The following is a 21404-nucleotide window of genomic DNA, read 5'->3' on the forward strand; positions in this document are numbered from 1 at the left end:
TCAAGCTGGTTATAAAGCATGACAGGATTCTCCCAAAATACATCTTATTTGATATTTTAATAACTAAGGAGTAAAGTAGCATTTCCCAAATTAGTGACCTTGAGATGTCTTTTGTCTTCTCATGCTGGATACAGATGATGATAATTCTAACTCAGCTTTTTGGAAAGCACCGGGATGGGAGGACTGTACTGTGGTTAACTGCTCTAAAAGCTGGTTTTTATTTTGTGAAGAAAGCTATCCCATCTTCTACTCTATGGAATTTCATTTAAATTGTAAAACAGCTTTAGATTTGGATGGATTTTTCTGAATTATTGCCCAGTGTGGATCTGTGCATATATTATGTTAATATTTTCCTTTATTCAAGACAGCTTGATCGGATGAAAAAATTATACCTGGCAAGCAATGGAGATTATTACCTGACCTTTGAGGTTCTATTCAAACTCAACCTGGTGGATGGTGATCAATGGAACGTGTATAATTTAAAGCGCATCCAGTCTGAAGTAGTGAAACCTTTGCTTCTTTACTGGTAAAAGGATGAAATATGGGTACATTTAATTAAATTTGGTTTCTTTTTCAACACTGGAGCTGTTGTGATTGGATGGAGTAGGGGTTGAAATTATACTCTGCAAACCATTTGCATTTGATTTCCTAAATGGACCACTTAATCTTGGCAGAAGAGGATAATAATTTATTTATGATGAGATCAAGAATTTATTCATGATGGTGGAGACTAAACTGATAGAAGGAAAATGATTGAGGCAAAACCAATGAGGGGCAGGTATAATTTAATTAAACATTCCTAAAGACATTGTGTATATGATCACACAAAAACATAAGGATTGAAAGAAATTTGTCTGAACCTGAGGACCTGTTTATAGCAGTATTGAGTTCTGGCTTCCCTTCTGAAAGTAGATCATGAAATTAAATCACCTGCATGAATTACATGTTTGGATCTCATAATGCGCTTATTTCATTTTAATGAATGCATTTGTTCATTCAGCTAATGCAAATGCAGTTACTCAGTTGGGAACAGGATGAGTTTGCCCAAGTGTATTTTTTGCACCAACATTTTCCAAGTCTAATTCAAGGTATTGCTTTTGATATATAGAGTGATCAGCCCAGTGAGGGCAGACTTCAGGCTTAGAGCATCTAATTTGCTTCTTACTAGAATCCTGTAGTTAATTAATTAGAGCTGGATGCAAAATAAAGCCATGAATCAGATTCAATTTCCTACTGCATCCTAAGAGCCATAAACTGGGATGATCTCCGTATAGAAATATAAATTTATATCTGAGTTAATGTAGATCAGGGATTCTAGAAGCCTATTTGGGGGAGACTGGAGTATTTCATTGCTTGGCAATTGGGAATCAAAATCCCTTATTGAACTATTACAAATCTAGAGAAGAGGGAGCAATCTTGTTCAGTCTAGGAACGATGCTTGGTCTTTGTGCCCTATATGAGGCTATAGGGGTGTTGCTGGGGTTGGAATGATGACCCAGACTAAGGTGGGCTGAAATTTTCAGACTTTCTTTTGTACATTTTGGGTGGTGGAGTTTTAAGGAGTAAACTTTGAAACCTTTCCAAAGTTTAAACCACCTGTTCTACCATTTAACTTCCAACCTCAAAATGCCCCCATCCCCATAAAAAAAGAGTTCCAAAAGTTTCATCTTTGTCTGTGGCTCTAGGGGCCAGAGCCACAGATCACAAACTACCCTCTCGTGATCTAGGGATATGTCCATAGTTCCTTTCTTTTCATGGGCGTTAGATAAAATACAGTATATAAGAATGATGAAAATAGTTTTCACTCGATAGATTGAAGGTCCCAATTCTTAGAATTCAAAGATTTAAAATGTAAATCTTAAAGAAAAGAGGAATGACAGACTTTAGTGACTAGAAGTCTCCTTTGATGTTTCCCACATTTCCTAGGGGATTCAACTCTAAAAATATCAGTAGAATCCCTCCAGATCCCCCCAATATTCTGAGGAGCCCCCCTTTATGGAATAAAACGGTTTCCACTTGATCTGAGGAAATTCCATTTGCTCAGAGGCCGAATCTGCCCCTCAGGCTGTCGGTAATGCTTCAATATCATGTCTGCATTTCACAGTCATGTCTTCAGTCTGCTATGTCCTTTCCCAGAAGTGTGGTATGAAACTAAAATGAAAAAAGAAAAATAAATTAAAAGAAAGATAATATGCCAGAAATGTGATATGATAAGTGAAACAACTCCAAATAATTTGATCAAGTTACTTGTAAGTCTTTTTGTTTCTGGATGAAGAAAGACTAAATTCAGATGTTGACCCAGTATACCTATCAACCATCCATAGGCTGAGCCATTTCTACAAGTAATTCCTGATTATCTTCTGAATGCCCTTGCCTTAAATGGCCTGACTCTAACAGGGATATTTCTTCTTGTTTGAACACTTTTCCACCCAAGAGTCCCAGGCTTTGCCCATCTTCTGTTAAGGCTCTACTAGAAAGCTATTTTAGGTGAAGTCTAAAGCCTGGTATAGTTTATTTTGTGAGTGTTAGAATGTTGGCTTTTTGGGAAAAGCCTCTGTGTGCTTTACATTTTCACAGAATAATTCTGTCAGTTCTGTTACATGCCCTATTTTTTCTTCTCTTTATTATTTAGCATGTTTTATTTCTTAACTGTTTTCTGCTGTGCAGGTGAACTGTTGATGTATGTTAACTTCAAGTTAACTGAAATTTATATTGAAAAACAATCTATGAAAATCTTTGAAGGAAATCATAATAATTAAAAGGGCTCAAGGATCACTCCTATGACAAACTATCAAGATAATGTCACCACCTAATCCTAATGGAATACTTCCTATATAATTTTCTGTTAGAACTTCTAATCTGAACACATTTAGCTATGGTGAAAACAGTAGCCTCACAAGAAAAAGAAGGGAATTAGTTTTACTTAATTAAGTTACAATTTCCATTGTTCAGTCTTTTGGAGATCATTGTTTTTGTTTTTTTAAGCCCCCAAACACAAGATCCATTCATAACCACTCTTTTTCTTCTCAGGGGTCCCCGATTTTGTGTAACTCATAAAGCTGCCATTCAGGCCACAGTTACCAAACTGAAAATCTGGCATGCTCGGCAACAGAAACCACGACTGGACGTGGATCCTTTCCCACAGATGGTGTCGCTGCTGCCACTGAGGGCGAAATCCTGCATGCCAAAAGTAGCATCTCCATATTATCAGGTATTGTTTGCTACATTATAGCTTGGCAAAGTAAGAGGGTCTATCTTACCAATATAAGTAGCATTGAAGGAAAAACTGTGTGATGGAAAGGTTAGGCTGGCGAGTGACAGTACAATCATAATCAGCATATACTGTATTTTGGTCTGTTTAGCTATATAATATAGTGTAGGAATTGAGCATGAAACTGAGCAAACTCAGGGAGGCAGTGAAAGACAGGAAGGCCTGGTGCGATATAGTTCATGGGGTCACGAAGAGTCGGACACGACTTAACGACTGAACAACAAAATAGTGTAGAAATGCCATATCTAGACTGCAAAGACATGGGTGACTACTAGGTGGCACCAGTTCACTTGCTGCATCTCTTTACCGTCATCTTGTGATTCTCCTGACTTTTACTGCTGAAATATGTATGCCTAATATAAAGGGTGGTTTTTGGGGGGGGTTTGCTCCAGCATCCTGTCTCTTTTAGAGAGCAACAATAAATCTTAAAGGGTAGAGCCCTTGTCTGTGATTTCATCATTCTTATAGTTAGGATTTAGAGACACATTACTTCTGCAAATGGAAAAGCCACATCTCTGTCATGGCTGTAGCCTATGCAAGTTTGCATGCATTTGTTGTTATACCTTGCTTTTCCTCCAGGAACTCAAGGTGACATACGCTGCACTTTCTCCTGTAATTTTGTTCCCAGAACAATAAACCTGTGGAATAGTCAGAGTTACAGTGATTGATCCCAATGGTATTCCCTGAACTTTCATGGCTGAGATTGTACTTGAACTTGGGCTTCTGTTGCCTTAGTCCAGCCTACACTTTTTAAAATATAAATTGATCTGAACAGGGTTTTTATTTGGGTATAATGCTAAAATGATTTTTTAAATAAAATGCAAATACAGGTAGTCCCTGGGTTAAGGATGCCTGGGTTACAGACGACCCATAGTTAAGAACGGAGCCTGTTGTAGCAAAATTCAAGTTAAACACACAATGGTTCGAGTTTGTTACACAATACTACTTATACAGTATTATACAATAATACTGTTCCGGCTTACATACAAATTCAACTTAAGGACAGACCTTGGCAACGGAACTCATTCTTAAACTGGGGACTACCTGTAGTTATGAAGATGAAGTATCTATCTGATACAGAAGATATCAAATGAAAATAGGTATGGAGAAGCAAGACTTATTTCTTAGATGCTTTCACTCCTTTCCATTATTTTTATTAGAGAGGAGATACTGGATTATCCCCAACTTTTTCAAAAGGAACTATGATGGATATCTGTCCCCAGAGGTCTACCAGGCTGTTATCTGCAGTTCTGCCTAGGTGTCAAACTGCTGTTCAGGAAGATCCTCATGACTTAATTAGCTTAACAAATATTAAAAAAAGGTAAGCACTGAAATGCTCGTGTATAATGTATTATGCAACTTGCTAAGAGAAAGAGGACACTCTTGTAGGAGGAGGCATACTTCATCTTTAGCCCAGACCAAACAATGGCTTTGTTGGGGCAGCATGTTTAACAAGGTTGTGGGGTGTGGGAGAGGTTGTCATGTGAACTTTCTAGCATGCCAAATGACTTGCTAAACTAGCCCAGAGAAATTTAGATTTAGCCCCAAACAGACCTGCTGTTATGCAAACAACTAATCAGCAAGTTAGTTGACTCTCTGCCTGAAATTCAGAAGAGGTCCTAGAAATCCTCTTTAGGAACTCCCATCTCTTTATCCCAATAGTTTTCATCCTCTATGGCCACATGGGATGCAGAAAAAAGGGATGGGGTGGGTAGACTCTCTCCACACCTGCCTGTGGTGATGCAAGCCTGGCTGAGCATATTGCTCTTGGGCATGATGGAAAACGGCAGGCCATTTTCCACAATGCATGATGATGATGATTCCTTGCTGCAATCTAGCAACTCTCCGCAGCTTACATAATGTATAATAATAGCAAAAGAATTAAAACATCTATGGTTAGAATGAAATGAATAATAACCATAAAACCACTCCAACTAAAAGAACAGCAGTAAAAGAACTTAGGAGAATGCTTTTTAAAGAAATTTTGTTTTTAGATTTTTCATGTAGACCAACAAGGAGGAGGAGACTATTTCAAAGCACCAATGCTACATACATACATACATACATACATGCCTTAGGCCTCCTCCCCTCTCAGAGGTGTGGGACTATAGGTTGTTTCTCCCTACAAGCTCTAGTGGATCAAGCCAATTCTACTTGGAGTACATGGTCCTGCAGGCACTGAGCCAGACAAGGCTTTAACACCAGCACCTTAAATTATCCTTGGAGACCAATTCACAACTAGTGCAGGGCCTGCAGAATCAGTGTAATATGCTTACAGCACTGAGCCAGTGAATAGATGGGCCACTACATTCTGGACCAGTTATAGTCTTTAAGGGCAGCACTATGTAAAATACATTGCAGTAGTCCAACCAGGTGATAATGAGGGTGTGAATTACTATAGCCAGGTTTTCTTGTACCAGGTAAGGCTGCAATTGATGTACTAGGAGAATCTCTGTTCAGGCAGGAGCCGTGAGTCCAGAAAGACTCCCAAATTGTGAATCTGCTCCTATACAAGTAATGCTTCCTCATTAAGAGATAACACTGGTGAAACAGAGAATCCTGATGTGCAAACAGCAGCTCAGCTTACTTGGGTTTAACTTCAGCCTGTCTGTCCCATCCAAACCTTCTTATCCTCCAGGCACTGGGGCACAATATTAATAGCATCTCCCTACAGCCTAAAGTTGATATCATCAAGTATAGATGATACTGCACTCTAAACTGTAGGATGACCTCTTCCAGTAGTCATATAGATATTAAAGAGCATGGGAGTGAGGGTCCCTACAGCACCTTGCATATCAGGGGCCACTAGGTCAACCTCTCACCCCCCCACACAACTGACTGAAACCACCCACTAAAAGGGCAGAACCACTGCAAGAGCACCTCCAATCCCCAGCTCCCTTTGGCAGTCCAATAAGATACCATGGCCGATGGTGCTGAAGGCTGCTGAGACAAAAAAAGGCACCTTTGGCACGTTTACCTAGTCAGGTTTTGTTAATTCATGCTGGATCTGCTGCCTCATCCACCACCAAATCATGGATGAAGGTGATCTTTTTGCAGATTTAAATGAACTGGTCCCTGCCATCAGAATGTGTACTTTTATTAAAATTTACTGGTATGCAAATGACTTTAAAATGAACTCAGAACCCAGTTATTTGATTTTAAGTTTTCAAATTACAACAATCTAAATGGCGAGAATATCCCACTTCTCAGCAGTCACAATACATTTTTTGTGCATATAATTTTGTTTGCAAATTTTAAAAAATGGAAATTATAGGTAGCCCTGAACTCATGACACCTTCCTACCATTGAATAAGTTGCCCAATGACTAATACGTGTACATTATTATTTCTTTAGTACACTACTCTGACTTTGCAAAAAGCCATCCATATGCAAATATTGGACTTATTTTCTATCCATTAAAAGTGGAATAGTTTCATCATTCATGAGAGAGAACCACTGTAGTGCCTCATCACAAAAGATGATGCATACAAAGGGTTTGAGGAAAAGATAAAGGAACTAGATCTCGCCATGTATTTTCTTATTGCCTTGGAGTAGTTAAAAGTGATGGTACTGACTATTTAGGTGCAGAATCAATAACACTACCCATAATTTAATTTCTCTGATTACCCTCAAAGTCTTTTTGTGCCTATTTGTTTTTCACTGTGTAGGCCAGCAACGGTAGGCAGCAGTGTGTCTCATATGACAACAATTAGTGATCGAATGGATTACCTGAAACCACAACTAGATCGAAAATACACCTATGCAGAAATGATCCCTGTAAGTACCTTCTGAGTACCATGAACTGTGGCATTGAATATTGTCTCTGTGGGGAGATGGGGTTTCTTTTTATTTGGGATTCTTCAAAGATGTCTAAATAAGAGCCCCTTTAGGTGGCAGAGAACGATCTTAGTCATGCTTCTGGAATAAGGCTATTCTGTGAACTTCTATAATCTATAGCAGTGTTTCTCAACCTCGGCAACTTTAAGATGTATGGACTTCAACTTCCTGGGACTTCCAGCTCTGGAACTTGGAAGGGGGAAGTTGGAAGCTAGCTGGGGGAATTCTAGGAGTTGAAGTCCTCACATCTTAAAGTTGCTGAGGTTGAGAAACACCGGCCTATAGTTTTAAAAAGACATATGAAAATTGCTATGTTCATATGTTTGGGACAGCAGCAAATGAAAACAAATGCAAAAATGTATAGAAGCTATGACTTCTTTTGTTCCTGTAAGTTCAAATCCTGTTAAAGAGTTAAATATAGAACATCTAGTATGGAGGATACCTATAGCTGAAGAGTCCCAATAAGAATGAAACTGATTATGTAGTGCCTCCTACATAACATCGAAATGCAATATTTCTTGCATTTTTTATAAAAAATTGCCAAACAATGCTGAAATGATCTTGTGATGGAGCATATTCATGGGTATTAATTCATCCTTTCCTAGTGATCTTTCAGTCAGTTTATCCATGTTTGCCCCTAAAGGCCAAAGAATTCCTTCCTTCTTGCCTTCATATAGAATTCTGCTATCTAAAATTTAGTGCCATGACTCTGGATTGAGTCATACTGCATAAGTTACCATTTAGCAGCAATGTTAAAGGTACCTGTGTTCATGCAAAATAAGAGTGATGTTTCAGACTAGAATATCTCTGTCCTACAATTATTATTATTTTTTAACTGTGGATAAATCTGTCACCAGAACTTGATTAAAATTTAGCAGGTCTATTAAAAGTCAGCAGATATCAGAAATCTATCTATCTATCTATCTATCTATCTATCTATCTATCTATCTATCTATCTATCTATCTATGGTTGGTCAGCTGTTACAACTAAAACCTTGATCTCAAGATCTCAAAATATGTCTGCATCTCAAGACATCTTGACAAACGTCAAGATAGGTCAAGGAACAAGGTACACAAAATAAACCCCCACTGGTTTTTTTTATTTTTAAATGAGACTCAGCTGGTACAAGTTCCTTTTAACAAAACAGCAGATCTGATAAATTACAGATTTTTCCAAGGTCTCTTCAGAATTATTACAAAGAAGTGAAAAAGGTCAACTGACTATAACCACAGCATCAATAGAATTTAAAATGTGCCATCATCCACATTGCTCTTTGTAGCCATCAGAAAGGGAAAACTGTCAGCAAGAAGAAAACAGAGGGAAAGGAAGTGTGAGGCAGACAAATTTAACAGCATACTATATAACAAATTGGGAAAAAAGAAACCTAAGAAGCTTGTAGTAAAACAATCAGGCAAAACACATCTGATATCTGATTATTCTTTTTAATCTCAAAGAAAAATAACAACAGTTACAAAACAGTTTCATCCAAGACACAATGAAACTACATGCCTTGACGAATTGTGGTCTCTGTTATTCAGGGTAAAATCTCCCCAGATTTTTTTGAACTAGGAAGTTCTAAAATGGAAAGAATGCTGCAGTCTCTTTACTTGGAGAACAGAGCAGGCTACATCTTCACTGAATTCTGTGAGAAGTCAGGCGATAAGGTAAGAAGAAGTGCTTATTGGTGGATTTCTTGGTTGGATTTTCATTGGCATTTGGAGTCTCCCCATAGCTTTAAGGGAAAAGAAAACATTGCTTGTAAAGTTGGACTTGCCAAAGATCAGCAACTTAGCTTCAAACTGAAGATTGATTTCAACCTACCGTTTTGCATGTTCAAGCCAGTTATGTTTGAACACTGGCACTTTAAATAGCATACTGGCTGGGGCCAATGGAGGTTTTAGTTTAGTACTGTGACTCTCAACCTTGGCCATTTTAAGATGTGTGGACTTCAATTCTCAGAATTCCTCAGCCAGCATATCTATTTAAAGTACCATCCTAAAATGGCCAAGTTTGAGAAATGCTGGTCTAGGAGAGTTCAAGATTGAGGATGGCTGCCTCAAACGTCGTACTTTGCCCACAGTTTCTTAAAAAGTCTACCTCGGAGTATGGAGGATTCCAGCTGAACTGAGTTGTTAAAACCAACCAACCAACCCTGATTGGAAAAGGAAGGTTCTGAAATATTTCCAAGAAGTTTTTGCATGTTAAGTATTTAAACATTTGAATACTATGGAGTCACTTTTCTTCTTGAAACCTGTGTAGTAAATTCTGTCTTTAGGGTGCATATAGTTACTCAATTTTCACCACAAAAGAGAAAAGAAATATGTCACTGAAAAAAACAGGGTACATAAATTGGTATAAATATGTGTTTGTGCCTTCAGATGAAAGGTACTTTAAGAAATAGAACTTCTTGTGCAACTTCAATAGAGAACTGTTCTCTATTTTAAAGTAGGGCCCATATATTTCAGGCCTAAACATAATTACTTGAAAAAGTGCCCCAGTCATTTCACTGGATCTTATTTCCAACAAAGTATTTAGAAAGTGTCAGAAATGTTTATCTGGAAATGACACCTATTGAAAATTATGGGACATTTACAGGTAAAAGTTTTGCGGTGTTTTAATCCTGAGCATGCTTACTTGGAAACTTGTTTCACTACATTTGAATGTATTCCTTGTATATAAACATAATCCATATGTTTGTATACAACACGTCAGCAGGTCCTGAATATTACGTTATATACTTTTAAAGCAATTAAGTACATTGATTATTTTTAGTTTGGGATCAAGCTGTAAGAATTGTTCCAATTTACTGTAGATTTACTAAAATCACATACAGTATAGGTCAATTTTTATGGTCAAAATTTACATTTTATGCCAGCTGGTTGGTTCAACAATTTAAAATAATAGTTTCATCTATCTGTCTGTCTTTTTAAAGAGAGGAGCTTCTGAGGTGACAAGGTTCATAAAGCTTTTTTGTCCCTCTGGAAACACCTAGCTTTGAGCAATAACACCAAATTTCGGTATAAAGTAGTTGAAGAATACCTCATAAAATGTAATGATGGTCAGGATAAAATTTAATAATATCAGCAATTGCTGAAAAATGCTGTCACAACATAAATTTTAGATGCACATTATGAACCCCTGCTTTAATTCCATCCCAATATGTTTAAACTTTGCAATATACACTGACAATTTAATTGCCAATTATATGCAAAGGGTACAATAAAATATATAGAATGTATTTCAGTTACAGTATCTTTATACATGCTGTCATTCTGCCAGTATCAAAAATACTACTCCAACTGATCCCAAGGAGCTAAAGAGTTACTGTGCCTTGGGATTCTTCCAGATGACCCACCCTTTTGCTCCCAGTCTTCTGAATTTACTTTAAAGCCCACCCAAGATTGACTTGGTTTTTTTTTTTTTTTTTAACTCAATCCAATCTATTTGGAGATCAGGTCACAATGAGCATGGGAATGTTTATATGCTCACTAGACAATAGAGCTCCAGTGAAGTTTGCTTCTAGCTACCCCTTCAAACCCACTTATAAGCACACACCCATATCCCATCTTCACAAAAAGAGAAGAGAATAAATTGTTAGTGTTCCCTCGTGATTCTGCACTGGTCATAGTAGCAAACTTTCAATGCTTTCCCACCTCCTAATGATGCTGTCCTAGGTATTCAGTATTTGGGTTTCTTTTATTTTATCAGGCCAATATGCTACTATGGACTGAGGTGAAACAAACATTCCCTCCAATGTGTCTTCCCTCCTTGCCTTTTCAAGCATAGACGCATTTGTGAAGTGTTTGTGAAGCAGGATTTGCTGTCTTGAAATAGTTCCATCCATGAATACGATATAATTGGCAAGAGTTCTATCCAAATTTGATCAATTGGGAGGAAGAGGGATCATCATCATTGTACCCTTTTGCCTAGAAGAGCCCTTGACATTTATGAGACTAATCCAGTGTTTCTCAACCTTGTCAACTTTAAGACGTGTGGACTCCAACTCCCAGAATTCCCCAGCCAGCACTGGGTGGGGAATTCTGGGAGTTCAAGTCCACATGTCTTAAAGTTGCCAAGGTTGAGAAATACTGCACTAAACAATACAAACTTTGGTAGTAATATCTTTCCTCCCATCTCTTCCATCTGTAGCTATGGAAGAACAGCACATATTTTTGGTTTGACCTACAGGATTATCATCAGCTTTTCTATCAAGAAACCCTCCATCCTTTGAAACTATGCAAGCAAGCACAAGTAAGTCATAAACAAGACATTTTCATAGTCTCTCTCTACCCCCAAGGAAAATAGTTTGGGATCATAATTAACAAAATATGTATAAATGGGAGTAACAGAGTTTATCTAAACATCAGCCAGGCATGGTTTTTGTTCAGAAATATCTCCCAGTTCCATTTCATGGATTTATCATTCCTATGCAATTATTCTGTTTTCTGTGCAGCTAGTGTTTTGGATTTCTTCTTTCTTTCTTTCTTTCTTTCTTTCTTTCTTTCTTTCTTTCTTTCTTTCTTTCTTTCTCTCTCTCTCTCTCTCTCTCTCTCTCTCTCTTTCTTTCTCTCTCTCTCTCTCTCTCTCTTTCTCTCTCTCTCTCTCTCTCTCTCTTTCTTTCTTTCTTTCTTTCTTTCTTGTCTTGATGGGGTGAATGTTAATACATTTGTAGGAGATTTGGAAATACTTGGAAACTTTTGTGAGATGCTAAAATGAAAGAAAGCCATGTATCAATCAGCTGAAAATTCATTTTGGGCATCTTGCTTACATAGGCTTTTAAAAAAACCTTATTTTAGCTCTTTTTTTTTCTTTTTGGATATATAACAGAAAAGAAAATTTAATATATTTCTGTCATAAATACAAACTTTCTGGCAATTAGTTTTGGAGAAGGTTAAGCTGATGATTAGGGTATCATCCAGTTCCTTGGTCGTTATTTTTAATTCATCCCATGTTTGCCTTCCATCTTTCTTCCTGTTTTCCTACTTCTCCTTCCACCTCATAACCCATCTAAATTTAGATAGTACATTCCTTGGGCAGGGACAATATATCTTCCAGTCACAGATTTCAAGACTAACTAGTGAACCAGCATTCATTTTCCATGAATGTAAATGTGCAGTTCAGATTGTGAATCTGGGAGAATCTGGCATCTCTATGCATATGAGGGATCCATTCAGATTTTTGTTTTTCTGTTGTATCCATCTTCTGTGGAGCCATTCTTCTGGTTCATTCAATGTTCTCTTTGTTGAATTTGCTGTAACCATCAAGATTGCTTGCTCATTCATTAATTCGTCTATTTTGCTTCTATGCTCTTCCTAAGTGTTTAATCCATATATTACATAATTTTTTCTCAACTAGAAAACCATTAAGAGATAAATCCTGTTTATTTTTTTGTTTCTTTATTTCAAATAGAGGGTATTTGAGAACTCTTTTGCTTTTCAGAGCAGGAATATTCAACCTTTTTTTTCAGCAAGAGGTCTGTTTTCCCTTTGAATAGTGTGTAAGGGGTCATACTCTAAAATGTTGATGGGGCCTGGGCAAAAACTAAATTTGATTTAACTTATATTTAATTATGGTTAAATGAAATAACTATTATTAATATTATTCCTCATGAATTTAATAGTTTCCTATTCTGTCACTCTTTGAGGGATTGAGAGCTGCATAATTCCTGATCCTACTTATTCCCTTTATATATGTCGAGGAGTGGGAACTATTTTTCTATTCAGAGCTATCTTTTCCCAGAAATAATTTTTCAGGAGCCACATCCTGCTGGTGGAAAAAAACCTGAAGCTATTTTTCTGTCTTCCTATCACAGTGTCTCTCTTTCTCTTCCTCCTTGCCCAGTGAGTTGCTGAGCCGCTGGAAGAAAAACAGGCCATTGTTGTCAAAATTACATATCTTTCCTGAAGAGCTTTGAAATAAGGCTGAGGTCACAAGCATTCCTTGAGTGTGTGTGTGTCTATGTGTGTATATAAATTTTTCATTTTTATAATGTTTTAAAGAGCCAAAAACATTAATAAATTAACAAAGGCCATATGTTTGTTCTTACATCAATCCTGTTTCTGTGGGAATAAATGTAGTTAGCAAGAATTGTTTTACATTGGTAATTACTTCTTGAATTTATACTCCATCGTGCTTCCAAGCTAACTCTGCTCGGAGGACATCTCACATTAAAATGCTAAAATACATCATGCAACTAATTGCTATTCTTAAAAAAAAATCACAGGAATAAGAAATAGATGAGAATAAGTATAACCATAACTGCATAATGTATATGTTTTAAATGCTTGGGAAAATATGTACAGATCATCACTCAACAGACATTGATAAAGGGAGTAACATATGGGGGACAAGACAGATATGTGCCACAGGGCTACCATTACTTCTGGCTTCTTTGCACATACAGTATCAAAAAATATTTGCAAATATATTCTTTCCTTTGTATATGTTGTAAGTTTACCATAGCAGAACTGTAGGTACACAGGGATCTGTCCATGGACAGTATGAACTACATATTTCTGGCCTTATGTGAACGAGGCTTTAAGCAAGTAATGTTAAGAATGATGTTAGTAACTGGATCTCATCAATATTCTGTAAACAATATCAGAACATTCATTATTGTTGTGCTAGGTAAACAAGACTACCAAGATATAGAAGGGATTGGAAACCAAAAGATGGAAAATTTTGTCTACTGAGTTGTAATTTAATCAGAGAGCGGACAGCATTCTTTCAAAAATACTATAGCTGCATCATCCATGGTAGATTCTGCATCCTAACCCTAATTTGATAATGATATTATTGTATCATGAATCTATTTCATAGGACTCATTTTTTCTCCTTTAAAAATTATATTATTTTTTGATATTTCACATCAAGCTCTCTCTATCTACTATCTATATATTTGTCTGTCTATCTATGAATAAATGGGGAATATCAGACCAGAGATATTTAAAGCAAACAACTATTATATTCTATCAATTTTTGAATCCCATTATACAGAAAGAAATCTTCTAAAGTATGGGATGGAGAAATTACTGGGCAATTTCTGGTTGATGATTAGCTTTCCATTAATTTTTGCAAAGAAAGCTAGAATATGCATTTGCCTATGCGTATTTAAGAGAGAACAAGGTTCACACTTTACTTATTAAGATGCAATGAAAATCAAACTGAATATGATGTTAAATAATTTTTATGCATATTGATTATTTAAGCAGCAGTCACTGGGGAACGGTGTAGATAATTATTATGATTTCAACAGGGAAGAAACAGGATATGCAATGCTTCTTAAAGGGAAAGAATTCTTCCAGTTACACTGGGAAGAACTCTTACACACAAATGCATGCACATATATTCCTCAAATGTTCAGTTTTCCAACTTTTTAGTTAAAGCTTTGCCTTTATTTGTAGTTTTAATGAAATGAATGTTGCCATAAAACCTGTAGGAAGTGGACAGATTTCTGCCAGGACTACCAAAATGTTAGACTCCTTTTTGGCTGATGAAAGAGACATGAACATTAAATAAACTTGACTATTTTTATTGTCATGACAGCATCATTTCAAATGTATAGTTCATTTCATGTTCTCTTAGTTTCTGTTCCTCCTGCCAATTGTTGCAGAACTTCATTAAGACCCTTGTAGGCACTTGTAGTAATCAGATAATTAGAGTTTTAAAGGAATTCCCTGGACCTTCAATATACATACTTCAATAAATCACACAGAATAAGTTGCAATAAATACACACAGAATAAAGTAGTAATACCTTAGTTATATTTAAGTTTAGCGTATACAAATTTGGACTTTACTCTTCAGATTTTCAGATTTTTTGGCGTTTTATATTTGTGAAGGCCCCAAAAGTTTTATAGACCCTGGGTAACTTTGGGTCTTTTTTCCCTCTCTCTCAGCTCCCTTCCTCCTAAGATGTATCACCATCAGTAGCTCTTCTAGTCTAAAACTCCCTCTCTGCTTCAGGTGGAAGGATTTGAGGGAGAAGAGTATCTATCTACTCATGAGAACAAACAGCAGGCAGGGGAGGACATCCCATCCCTATTAATTATTCTCCTCTATCTGGAAGTTTCAATTCTGGCTTCACTTGGGGAGCCTCTGTCCCCAGTCAGTACTAGTCCAACAATCCTCTTCTGATACCAGCTCCTTCCTCTCAGAATCTGAAGAATCAATAGGTGCTAAAGCTACAATGCAAGACCAGTAAGGAGGCTTGGGTTTGGTTGGATACTGAGTATAGAACTGTTGTAGGAGTGTGTGGACATCAACTCCTATTTTCCACGATCTGGCTGTGTCTGCTTAGCTCTTCCAATGAAATTTGTATTCCAGTTTGCCTCTCCTGTGCCAAGAATCCAAATATGTTCCACCTCACATTATTCCTCCACCCTTTATGCTGGTCTTTGACTGTATTAAAGATTTGATTTGATATTCCTTCCCCCACATCAGCATGGATGGTGGTGGTGGTGGTGTGGTAGGGTTGTGTAAGAAATAAAGGGGCATCTTAGGACAGGAGGAAATGGAAGAAAATCAGATTTATCTTTATTATAATTGGAAGCTGCAACAGAAAAGTGACTGGAATGACCAGTTCAAGTACTGGGAGCGGTCTAAGAAGCTTGGCATCCAGCTTTTTAGACAGTCATGTACCAGGAAGAATTCTGGTAGGAAGCTAGATGAAGTCTCCTGCAGCAATGGTGAGGTCACCAGTTTCCTGGCAATGTTGATCAGCAGTTTGTTTGTAGGAAACCTTGGCAAGTTTCAGGAGTCACTATGCTGCCTGGAGTTCCTGGAGAAAGTGATGTGAATGGTAGCAATATAAGGCTTGAAATGATGATATATGAGTAATAGAATGATCTGAGTTATTATAGTTATTCAGGCCAATTTTCTTCCTGGCAGTTTAGTACATAAAGCCATCCCATTCCCAATTCTATAGGAAAATACAAAGGAGACGCCAAATAAACTTGGTCACAGATGGTGAGCAGAAGAGTATCTGTGCATTCAGAAATTGGCCTTGATTATGCCATCTATGGTTGCACCCTCAAAGATACAGGGCATATTTGCCTGTAATAGAAGAGTCTATGGTATTGCCTGTGATGTCAGAATCTATTAGGACCTGAAGATGTATTGCACAGCGAGACTGAATTTGAACAATAACAGGAAGGACCAAAGGTTGGTGCTCATCTTCAAAGATCCAGACCCTGTTTAATGTTCTGATTTTGCCACCTGAGACCCTGACCCTGGAGGAGGGCATTGAATCATATCCTGACAAGTCAGCTCTGGAATGCTTAGGGCATCTATTACAAAAGGCCCCCTCCCCCAATTTCCAGAAGTACAACCCTTAGCTGCTGCCTCATACAGGGGAGCCTTTACAGGGCAGCCTTATTCAAAATGGCCAGATTGTCCACAATATAAGCCCAGGCAGTTTTTATGGGGAGAAAAAGTTGTAGCTTAAAGACTGAGGTGCTTTGGATTTCTGAGCCCCTGGATTTGGTGATTTATCATCTTTAACTCTTGATGGGGCAGTGCTCCCCTAGACAGAACTGGTGTACTATCTCCTGCTTGAAGAGCAGATGGCAGCCATGGTCAGGGGGCCCTTTGCATGGATTTGTCTTGTGTGCCACTTGCATCCTGGACTGGGGTGCTCTGCTCACAGTCACTCATACTTTAGTCACTTCCTGACTGGATTATTGCAATGCGCTCTATGTGTAGGGCTGCCCTTGAAGCACACTCGGGAACTTCAACTGGTGCAGAACACAGTGGTGCATGCAGTTTTGGATACTCCCAAAATCACCCATGCAACACTACTACTGAGTGAGCTGCATTGGCTTCCAGTATGCTTCCAGGTGTAATTCAAGGTGCTGGTTATCATCTTTAAAGCCCTACATGACATGAGAACGGGTTACCCATGGGACCATCTAACTCCTGAGTTTCTCCTGTCCCCTCTATCAAACAGTGCCATCTTGTACAACCAAGAAGGTACGTCTTCTCTGTCACACTTGTCTGCCTCATGCCATCTTCTTGGCTTTCTGGAAACTTAAAACCTGTCTTTTCCCCCTAGTGTTAGGGCCAGAATATTAAGGGAGCCAATTATGTGTGTATTTGTTTTTATAGAATTGTTATGTAGTGCCTTGGTTATTTTTTTGGATTATCTTGATACAAATGCCAGACCTCATTTGGTTGTTAACCCTTTGGCAAGTTCATCAGAGGCAGTTTTCAGCCTTGACAGAAAGTTAGTTATTTGGTCTATCTGGTTGCAGAATAGGAATCACCTTTTGGCAGCTCCTCTGGTCAAAAAACCAATTATAAATCATGCACAGGAACAATCTATGGAAGACTGTCCCATCATTAAAGAGGAGCACAATTCTTATTAAGTGAGGTTGTTGATAAATGCCTGGGTTTGCCATCATAGTGGTCAGACAAGGTGGTAAGGGACCGTTGTTGGAGAACAGCAGTCGCTATTGCTTCTGTCACTACTGGTACAGCACCTGACTTTGAGTAGGAGGCAGCCTTGGAGTGGCAAGCAGGGCTACATTCTGGCACATCTGTTGAGCTAAGGGGTTCAGTGTCTGGGTCAACTGATCCAACTGGGCCATTACCTGGTTGTGATGCAGCATTGCTTGATTCAGATACTGGAGCAAGGCATGGGCAATTTAATCTACAGTCAGTGGCCTGTTGCTTTGGTGAGATGGGAAGCCATACAGATCAAACTAATAAATAAAACAAATACATAGAGTTGGAAGGGGGTTGGTAGCCATGGTCTAGGTCTAGGAAACCTGAAGTTGCTTCTCCTCCCAAAAAAGAGGGAGTAGGAACAGCTGTTTTTGTGTGTTTGTGTCAGGCTTCATTTAGACCAATATTTGAACTAGGAGGCTAAAATGCAAAGATTCAGTGCCCCAGCTCTTCATAACATCGTCATATTGCAGACAGTAGAAAAGCTGCTTAATTACAAAGAAAACCAGCTGCTGTAAACAGCAAAACGTAAGCCATTTATGTAGGAGACCCAAGATTCTCATCTTTTTTTTTTCTGCCTATATATTATAATGGGCTGAGGACCCTACAGGAGGAACAGTAGACCCCTATGCTTTGTTATTGCAATGGACCACACTGGTCTCAGGCCCTTTGCTTCTGACCTCATCTATTCTAACTCTCTGAAGAGAGTCCTTTCATCCAAAACTTTCCAATTAGCTATCCTGACTGAAAACCGTTGATAAATTTACATTTCAGTAATATTTCTAATGCATTCAAAAAGCAATACAAGCCTGATTTATCAATATTAATGTGAAAGAAGGAAAGAATTTAAGCACTGATTAAAATTTGAACAATTGGGTTCATTTCAGAAAAAGAAAAAGTATTTGCCTCCTTGGGATTTCTGTCATGAATTTTAGAAGGTCACTTGTTAATTTGTGACTGATAAAATGAGGGATTCACAACCAGTGCTTAGAGCAAATGTAGAGGTGACAATGTTTCTGCTAAGTAGCCACTCTACCATTTATTTAGATGTGTTAAACACAATGGGCTTATTTTTTTCTCCTTTTAATTTTATTTCCAGTCTGGCCTGGTGGTGACAGTAGAACATAGCATAAAGAGCATAACTAGAACGTTGCAAAAAGCTATATCTGCATGATCATTACAAGCAAATTCATCAAAGTGCAATATTTGAAATTCTTCCACTAGCATAACTAACAGCCCAAATGTAACATAACAAATCAACACATGTGAAGCAACTTTTGATATTGTTCTTGAGCTTACTTTTATGCCCACATGATTTTGTGTTTTAAATTCATTGTAACACAGATGAGATTCAAGCTGTATCCAATCAAGACCAGAGTCAGCCTATTGTGATTGTGTTCTTCCAAATTCTAACCACCATCCATGAATACAAAAATTGAAGTGGAATCGTAGAATCAATGTCTAAGGCATATATCAAAATTTCATGGGATTGCAAGCCTTCATCAGAATGCTATTTGATCATCAAGAGGCTCAGCTTACTCTAAAATAAGAACTGTACCTTGTCTAGTTACCCCCTTTGTGTTTTAGATTGGACTATACACATTCAGTCACAGTAGCATGATGGTTCATCTATAAAAGTTAAAGAATAAGAGAAACACCAACAACTAACATTTGTCTGGTCACTTCATAATTCTGGAAAAGTAAGGAGAATAACTCACAGTGAGTGGGTGAATGTGAGAACTTTTTCCTAAGATTAAAGAAATTAAGACAAATCTCTCCTGCTCTCTAAAACATGAATCTTTTTTTTTTTCCAGTGGGTCATAGATAAACCATCTGTGTTACCCTTGCTGAAGACCATAGGCTGGAAACCATTAGATGCTACTTTACAAGATGACCTTTCATTAAAGTCCTCTCAACTTTGCCCTTTCTACAGGTGGCTATATTTCTGTGACTAGGGCAATGTTCAAATGATGCAAGCGTATAGGTGTGGGCTGATTATTAAGAAAGGGAATGCTCATTTTGTGGCACAGATCCATATAGGTAGGACATGGTTTCAGCTTGTATATGTAGAAGCACTTTATTGAGCCATTGTTCAATGGTAACAGTAAAGAACTCCTCCTGTTGAGTAGAAACTTCAGCATAGCAGGTCACAGAATTGTTAGGACAGAAATGAGAGAGCTTCTTCCATCTTTATCTAGTGAGGATAACCCCCTTCCTCATTTTCTCATTGCTTCCACCATTCTGTTCCTTTCCATAAGTAAGCTATTAAAAAAAAGTTAAGAGCTGTATAATATGTTTGTCTGTTAGCACTAAGAGCTATGTGAGTAGAAACATCCAGTGTCAGTGCAAGTTTTATTCTCCTGAGCTTGTAATGGCTGATATAGATCTTCTGCTGTGTTTTAATGCTGTTTTATTTTAGTTTGCCGGGAGGAGGATGTTTTTGCAAGGGGTAAGCTTAGAGTCTAATTTAGTTATTTGTAATGTTTACCTCCCATTACCCAACTTGGACATTTTACTTGGACATCTTCAGATATAAATATTTTAAATGAAGGAATCAATATATTAAAAAGTAACATTAAGAAAATCATTGGTGAGAGGCTACACTTAAATATTTTCCCTTAGTAATAACCATCATGTGGAGAGATTTAAGGCAGCTCCTGTATCTTAGCCATATAATTTTTATGATGGTCTTTTTGGATATTACATTGCATAGAATTGGTGCCTACCAAAACCAATATTCAAATGCTGTGTATAAATAAATGTGCACTTGCCCTGAATGCTGAGTTTCCCCATCTTTAAGGCTAGAAGAAGCTGTCTTAACTCTCCATGGAAAAGTATTGTATGAACTTTCCTTTGGAGTTGTCTTATGTGGCTAGGATTGAATTCATAACAGTTCCTTCATTTCTTTAGTTTTTATATGAATGCTTTATGATGTAACTTTCTTTGAACTCTGAGCATGGGGTGAGTCTATTGTTTAAATAATCAACACATATTCATGACAAGGAGAAATGACAATGGAATCCAAAGGAGAGACCCCTGGGGTATACTTTTCATAGAAATAAGTAAGTGGGATATGCAAAACGATGGTGCAGTATAAATGTTTCTGCTTAAAGTTCCCGTCATTGAGTCGCGTCATCTTTCATTGCATTCTCTCTCCATGAAATTCTTGAAACTTGATTTCACTATTTTGGGAGTTTCCTCTTATGCTTTTCCTCTAATACTTTTTATATTTCTGTGCATCTTGGGTTCATCAAGGTTTCCATTGTCTGTTTCTCTTTATATAGATGCTACAGTTTTGATTACATAAGAATAATTATTTGGAGAACCAGTTTGCTATTACTATATATAGGATTAGTATTCCAAAATGAGGTAATAATTATAATCTCCTTTGAGTCAAACTTAATTCTTGATGACTTCAAGGACCTGTTTTCTTGGCAATAGTATGGAAGTGGTTTTCTGTGGATGGATGGATGGATAGACTGATTGATTGATTGACTGATTGATTGATTGACTGATTGATTGATTGACTGATTGACTGATTGCTCTCCCAGTGTAGCCTACATTCTTGGAATCCCTTGGTAGTCCTCAGTCCAAATACTAGCCAGGACTGATTCTGTTTGGCTTCTGAGCTTAAACAAAGTCAACCAAATGCTACCACCTGCTGAGGGCTTTCATGGTGTCCTTCATTTCATTGCACATTACACAGAGGTTTCCAGATAAATTGTCCCCCACATTTTTAAAATAGCTTTTTTGTATTTGGAGTAATTATGTCACTTAAAACAAGTACTTAATTTGATTTCTATTAAGCCCTTCTCATTTCTTTGATTTATATCTGTCTTAACATTGTGATATA

The 21404-nt window shown here is 37.6% G+C and overlaps 1 protein-coding gene across 1 annotated transcript in view; it reads left to right on the forward strand.

Annotated features, from left to right (window-relative positions):
• The window catches only part of RGS22 (regulator of G protein signaling 22), an 87637-nt gene that overhangs the window by 23456 nt on the left and 42777 nt on the right, over positions 1 to 21404 (forward strand). Inside the window, exons 10-15 of the mRNA XM_025166156.2 lie at positions 365 to 526; positions 3031 to 3211; positions 4432 to 4592; positions 6940 to 7048; positions 8648 to 8773; positions 11259 to 11360. Coding sequence (XP_025021924.1) covers positions 365 to 526; positions 3031 to 3211; positions 4432 to 4592; positions 6940 to 7048; positions 8648 to 8773; positions 11259 to 11360 — 841 coding nt within the window. The remainder of the gene's footprint in view (positions 1 to 364; positions 527 to 3030; positions 3212 to 4431; positions 4593 to 6939; positions 7049 to 8647; positions 8774 to 11258; positions 11361 to 21404) is intronic.

Source organism: Python bivittatus, unplaced genomic scaffold (assembly GCF_059951505.1).
Source record: "Python bivittatus isolate LINGU-HERP-01145 unplaced genomic scaffold, Pbiv_v1 ctg000590_np1212, whole genome shotgun sequence".
NCBI lineage: Eukaryota > Metazoa > Chordata > Lepidosauria > Squamata > Pythonidae > Python > Python bivittatus.